A 7315-nucleotide genomic window follows, 5' to 3' on the forward strand; every position below is an offset into this window, starting at 1 on the left:
CAAGATACGCACGCGTTAGCACACACACACGCTACACATCGACGATCCTCTGTAATCATGTTGTTGTTATTGATCCACATGGTTTGACCTCAGCAACAGGCCACCACAGGGAGGGTAAGAGTTACACACTGTGGACGCCGCTGATATCTTCATCCTCCTTCAGCCGCCAAGACGCTAAGCTCTCAACACAAAGCTCATTTAATTGGATGAGCTTCTCCCCGCCTGCCAGGGCTTCGGCCAAACGGTAAACACCAGACGCTCTGTGATGTGCTGACCTTCTCTTTATCTTTCATCCCCGTTCCCATAACACTCCCTCTCTCTGCTCACCAGTGTCTGCTGCTCTCAGCCAAAACACTTCCCCTGCAGCACAGCCCTGCCGCACCCCAACGATTCCTTCCTATCAGATGACACTGGGCCTCAGGGCTTCCTGCCAGACTTGATATGAGACCGGGCCGTTGCTATGGGACCTTTCTCCACCCCACGCACCCTGCTGGCCACAGGGACCTTCATGTGTGTTAGAAAATATTTCTCTCTTTGGTGATTGCAACAGTCTCTTCACCAGTCAGCTACAACAACTATGCCACAATGAGTAAGAAAGCCAGAGATGAATTCATCTAACTCTGAGGTCAGCAGGTGCATGAATAATAATAACAATAAAGTGTAGAAATAAGTGTGTGATGATGCTGTTTCTCTCCGACAAACTGTCACTTGGCTCCGATCAGCTCTTCCACAAACTCAACCTCTTTCTGTTTGCTCCTCCCTCTTCAACATGTTCACTTATGTGCTGTTCTGCTTTCTGTCTTTTAATAAATTCTCTCACAATCCCTCACAACCAAGCCAAATCCTTCTGTCCCTCCCTCTGGCTGTAACTGTTTTCGTTAGGAATCCTACCAAAGTCGGCGATCTTGGCGTTCTTGCTGGCGTCCAGCAGGACGTTCTCTGGCTTGAGGTCTCTGTGGACCACCATGTGCCTGTGGCAGTAGTCCACGGCTGAGATAATCTGCTGGAAGAGACGGCGAGCTTCTGTGTCCTCCACCTGAAAGATGCAACACCAACAGACACGACTGTGCTGCAGCTTTACTGGGTATTTCTCTGATGTGAAAGCGTGACACCGAGCGTTAAAGACAAACATGCAGAACTAAGCCGATGGCATGTGTGTGAAGAACAGTGGATAATGAAATGATGTGCTGCCCTTTTAAACTGATCATGGTCGGGTTGGTCATGAGGTTTCTGTGGCTCAGGGCCCTGGTTAAGATCAAGTAGGATTATTCTAACAATAATAATAATAATAAAAGGAGCTCATCCATACATATCAGTCTGTGTGTGTGTAAATGGAACTTAGGAAATGAACTGGAAACTGGAAATGACCATTTAAAGGTCAGTAAAAATACTCATCTACAGCTGAAGCAACAACACTATCGTCAAACTAATTTCTGTGACTCATAAACTTTAACTCATATTACTTGGAGGTTTATATCAGTAGTTTAATCAGAAAAAAAAGTTTTTAATTTGATCCAAAATATGTGAAAGTGACGGGGAGAGTTTAAACACTGACAGGATTTTGATGCCTGGAGAGAATAAATGAACTCAGAGTAGAAAATGTTTAGACAATTTTCCCTAAATAAAACTATTTAACATCAAAGTAACATCAAAGAAATACAAACAGTGGCACATAACGACCTGTATATGACTGTTAGAGCAAACCACTGCATCACAACTCCATCACTGTTTCACCAGTCTGAGCTGTGGTAACACTGAGACGTCTTACCCGTCCATGTTTGCAGATGTAGTCGAACAGCTCACCTCCAGACACATACTCCATAACCATGAAGAAATCAGTGGGTGTACTGATCACCTGGTACCTGAAACACAAGTAATACATTTGTGTTGACATTAATTCACATTCTTTCACGTCCTGAAATCTAACCATGACTATACAAATATCAGTAACAGGCATTGATCTCAACTGTAAGTCTCTACACCAATTTTATTTACTTCAAAACATACACAGCATAAATACACAGAGAGGAAAGGCTGTGCTGTGATGTATGGCAGCTGAGTGTAGGCATTATTTTCATAAAAGGTCAGGTATATTAAAATACAGGCCCAATCTCATGAGTGGTTGCTCATGGGAGAATCTGCACTTCATCACAATCTAATTCATTCCTGTCAAGCCGGATGCAGCAGCACACAGCCGGCACCGAGGGAGAAATAAACACAAACCAATTCACTATTTCTTTTCTTTTTTCTCTTCTGCCTTACAAACACACAGAGAGTTTCTGGGAAAACTAAACTGTAACGACGCTTGAGAGCAACGTTTATGACATTTGGTCATATTCATTTCAAGCTGGTTTTACAAACAGGGCCAATGCATCAAACAGAGACTGTGTTTCTCAGCTCTGTATCTGTGCCTGAAGCTCTGTGATGCAGTACAAGCAGACTGTGTGTGTGTGTGTGTGTGTGTGTGTGTGTGTGTGTGCCTCAGATGTATGTATTTGTGTCTGTTTTCATGAACATATATGTCTGTCACACTGTTCCACCCTCCCTCATGACCTGAGAGCTCACATATCTGCCATAGCTTACAGTGTGACGGTGGACTAACGCTGACCCTGGCCTAAAAATAACACAGAGGGTGTTGAGAGACACACAGAGACAAGGAGACAGAAGGAAAAGAAAAAGAAGGAAGACAAGGTCAAAGAAAAAGCACAACAAAAGCCAAGACACTGGGATGAGGACAAGGATTTCACCATGCAGGAATTAAAGCAACTCCTATTATCTTAACTGGAGATTTGTAAAGAACAGAATTCTTTATCTAGTTCCAAGCCTGTGTGTGTGTGTGTGTGTGTGTGTGTGTGTGTGTATTGGTAGGTTTGTGTGTCCCTCCTGGGAGCCCAATGGGCATGCTCAGTAGAGCGCAGCTGTAGTAAACAAACAGGAAGAAGAAAAGCATGCCACAACACAGGGAGAGAACACAACACAGCAGAAGGCCCCACATTACAACGGCCACTAATTCAACAGATCTCAGTTATCTCTGTGTGCAGTCTGTCAGTACTGACAATCCTAAAGCTGATAGAAAGACGTGTCATCTCTCGCCACTTACAGCTTGATGATGTGTGGGTGTCTGAACAGTTTGAGATTCTGGATCTCTCGCTTGATCTTCCCCACGACATCGAGGCTACGGATCTTCTGTCTGTTTAGGATCTTTACAGCCACTTTATGGCCCGTCAACTGATGCTCTCCAACTGAAAAACAAAGAACACATATATGAAGCAGATACAGAACACAGATGATAAAAATGAAACACACCCAAACTGATACACAAGACGTTAGGCACAAGATATACAAGCAGGGAGACGTACTGGAGGGTTAAGATTTGATTGGAAAACGTGTTGCATTGTAGGCTTCAACATATCAGTGAATTACTTGTGTTTTTACACTGTACAACTCTGGCTTCCTCTCGCAATCCAAAGATGTTTTTATGCCTTACTATACTATGAGTTATTAAGACGTTTTATGCCTTACTACACTATGACTTTTTGTCATTTACTATACTATGACTTTTTATGCCTTATTATACTATGACTTTTTATGACATTTTATGCTTTATTATAATATGACATTATATGCCTTACTATACCATGACTTTTTATCACTTCCTATACTATGACTTTTTATCATTTACTATACTATGACTTTTTATCAATTACTATACTATGATATTTTTATGCATTACTATACTATGACTTTTTATGCCTTACTATACTATGACTTTTTTATTTCTTATTAAAGTATGCTTTTTGATGCCTTACTATACTATGACTTTTTTATCACTTTCTATTCTATGATTTTTTATGCCTTACTATACTATGTCATTTTTATGTCTCATTATACTATGACTTTTTATGCCTCACTATACTATGACAATTTTAACACTTTTTATGCCTTAATATAATATGTCGTTTTTGTGCCTTACTATACTATGTTGTTTTTATGACTTTTTATGCTTCACTATACTATGTCGTTTTCATGATTTTTTATGCCTCACTATAGTATGTCTTTTTATGCCTTACTATACTATGACAATTTTAACACTTTTTATGCCTTAATATAATATGTCGTTTTTGTGCCTTACTATACTATGTTGTTTTTATGACTTTTTATGCCTCACTATAGTATGTCATTTTTATGCCTTACTGTACTATGTCTTTTTATGACTGTTTATGCCTCATTATACTATGTCGTTTTTATGACTTTTCATGCCTTACTATACTATGACTTTTAATGCTTCACTATACTATGCCGTTTTTATGACTGTTTATGCCTCATTATACTATGTCTTTTTTTTGCCTCATTATACTATGTCGTTTTTATGATCTTAGTACACTATGTCATTTTTATGCCTTACTATACTATGACTTTTTATGTCTTACTATACTATGACGTTTTTATGACTTTTTATGCCTCATTATACTATGTCTTTTTTTTGCCTCATTATACTATGTCGTTTTTATGCCTCACTATACTATGTAGTTTTTATAACTTTTTATGCCTTACTATAGTATGTCGTTTTTATGCCTTACTGTACTCTTTTTTTTGCCTCATTATACTATGTCGTTTTTATGATCTTAGTACATTATGTAATTTTTATGCCTTACTATACTATGACTTTTTATGTCTTACTATACTATGACGTTTTTATAACTTTTTATGCCTTATTGTAAGATGTCGTTTTTATGCCTTATTATACTAGCACTTTTTATGCGTTATTACACTGTCATTTTTATGCCCTACTATACTATGACTTTTTATGCCTTACTATACTATGTTGTTTCTATAATTTTTTACGCCTTATTGTAATATGTCGTTTTTATGCCTTATTATACTAGCACTTTTTATGCGTTACTATACTATGACGTTTTTAAGACTTTTTTTTCCTTACTATAATGACTTTTTATGCCTTATTATACTATGTCGTTTTTATTACTGTTTGTGCCTTAATGTACCATGATTTTTAATCCCTTACTATACTATGACATTTTTTGACTTTTTATGCCTCAATAAAATATGTCGTTTTTATGCCTTACTGTACTGTCGTTTTTATGACTTTTTAAGGCTTACTATACTATGTTGTTTTTATGCCTTACCAAACTATGACTTTTTATGCCTAAATATACTATGTCGTTTTTATGACTTTTCGTGCCTTGCAATATTATGCCTTTTTTATGACTTTTTATGCCTTTTTATACTATGACAATTTTAACACCTTTCATGCCTTAGTACACTATGACGTTTTTAAGACTTTTTATGCCTTACAGTAATATGTCGTTTTTATGCCTCACTATACTGTCGTTTTTATGACTTTTTATGCCTTACTATACCAAGACATTTTATGCCTTACTATACTGTGTAGTTTTTATGACTTTTAATGCCTCACTATACTTTGACGACTTTTTTGTGACTTTTGATTGCATACTATACTATGACTTTTTGTACCTTACTATACTATGACGATTTTAACACTTTTTATGCCTTACTATACTATGACGATTTTAACACTTTTTATGCCTTACTATACTAGTGTATTTTTAAGCCTTACTATACTATGACGTTTTTATGCCTTACTTTACTATGTTGCTTTTATGACTTTTTATGCCTTAATATGATACGTTATTTTATTGCCATACTATACTATGACTTTTTATGCCTTACTTTACTATGTTGCTTTTATGACTTTTTATGCCTTAATATAATATGTTATTTTATTGCCATAGTATACTATGACTTTTTATGACTTTTTGGACCTTACTATACTGTGACGATTTTGACACTTTTTGTGCCTTGCTATACTATGACTTTTCATGCCTTGCTATACTATGTCGTTTTCATGACGTTTTGTGCCTCACTATTCTTTGCGGTTTTTATAACTTTTTATTCCTTACTATACTATGACTTTTTGTTTCTTACTATATTATGACATTTTTTGAATTTTTATGCCTTAATAAAATATGTCGTTTTTATGCCTTACTGTACTATGTCTTTTTATTCCTTACAATACTATGACTTTTTTATGACTTTTTATGCCTTACTATACTATGACTTTTTATGCCTTACTATACTATGTCGTTTTTATGACTTTTTATGCCTTACTATACTATGACTTTTTATGCCTTACTATACTATGCCTTTTTTGACTTTTTATGCCTTACTGTACTATGACTTTTTATGCCTTACTTTACTATGTCGTTTTCATGACTTTATATGCCTTAGTAAAGTATGACTTTTATATGACTTTTTATGCCTTACTATACTATGACTTTTTTATGACTTTTTATGCCTTACTATACTATGACTTTTTATGCCTTACTTTACTATGTCGTTTTCATGACTTTTTATGCCTTACTAAAGTATGACTTTTTTATGACTTTTTATGCTTTACTATACTATGACTTTTTATGCCTTATTATACTATGACTTTTAATGCTTTATTATAGGATGTCATTTTTATGTCTTTTTACGCCTTATTATACTATGTCGTTTTCATGACTTTTTATACCTTACTAAACTATGACTTTTTTTATGACTTTTTATGCCTTACTATACTATGACTTTTTATGTCTTACTGTACTATGTCGTTTTCATGACTTTTTATGCCTTACTAAACTATGACTTTTTATGCCTTACTATACTATGACTTTTTATGCCTTACTATACTATGACTTTTTATGCCTTATTATACTATGACTTTTTATGCTTTATTATACTATGTCATTTTTATGACTTTTTATGCCTTACTATACTATGCCTTTTTTGACTTTTTATGCCTTACTATACTATGTTGTTTTTATGACTTTTTATGCCTTACTGTACTATGACTTTTTATGCCTTACTATACTATGTCGTTTTCATGACTTTATATGCCTTACTAAAGTATGACTTTTATATGACTTTTTATGCCTTACTATACTATGACTTTTTTATGACTTTTTATGCCTTACTAAACTATGACTTTTTTATGACTTTTTATGCCTTTCTATACTATGACTTTTTATGCCTTATTATACTATGACTTTTTATGCTATACTATACTATGTTGTTTTTATGACTTTTTATGCCATACGCCTTATGTCGTTTTTATGACTTTTTATGCCTTACTATACTATGACTTTTTATGCCTTACTGTACTATGACTTTTTATGCCTTACTATACTATGTCGTTTTCATGACTTTTTATGCCTTACTAAATTATGAATTTTTTTATGACTTTTTATACCTTACTATACTATGACTTTTTATGCCTCACTAAACTATGACTTTT

At 35.1% G+C, this 7315-nt stretch overlaps 1 protein-coding gene across 7 annotated transcripts in view; it reads right to left on the reverse strand.

The window, feature by feature from the left end:
• prkaa2 (protein kinase AMP-activated catalytic subunit alpha 2) overlaps positions 1–7315 on the reverse strand; it is a 40859-nt gene that overhangs the window by 21651 nt on the left and 11893 nt on the right. For 5 of the 7 annotated variants that reach the window (XR_002665299.1, XR_002665300.1, XM_022751391.1 and 2 more), the window contains exons 2-4: positions 3101–3242; positions 1769–1862; positions 892–1036 (exon numbers count right to left, since the gene is read on the reverse strand). Coding sequence is in view for 3 of the 7 variants with exons in the window: in XM_022751391.1 (XP_022607112.1) it covers positions 892–1036; positions 1769–1862; positions 3101–3242 (381 nt within the window). In the remaining 4 variants the exon portion in view is untranslated. Of the gene's footprint in view, positions 1–129; positions 260–891; positions 1109–1768; positions 1863–3100; positions 3243–7315 lie in introns of those variants that run through there. The other 2 variants (XM_022751392.1, XM_022751395.1) reach the window with 2 other exon arrangements.

This window comes from Seriola dumerili, unplaced genomic scaffold (assembly GCF_002260705.1).
Source record: "Seriola dumerili isolate Sdu_G_001 unplaced genomic scaffold, Sdu_1.0 BDQW01000155.1, whole genome shotgun sequence".
NCBI lineage: Eukaryota > Metazoa > Chordata > Actinopteri > Carangiformes > Carangidae > Seriola > Seriola dumerili.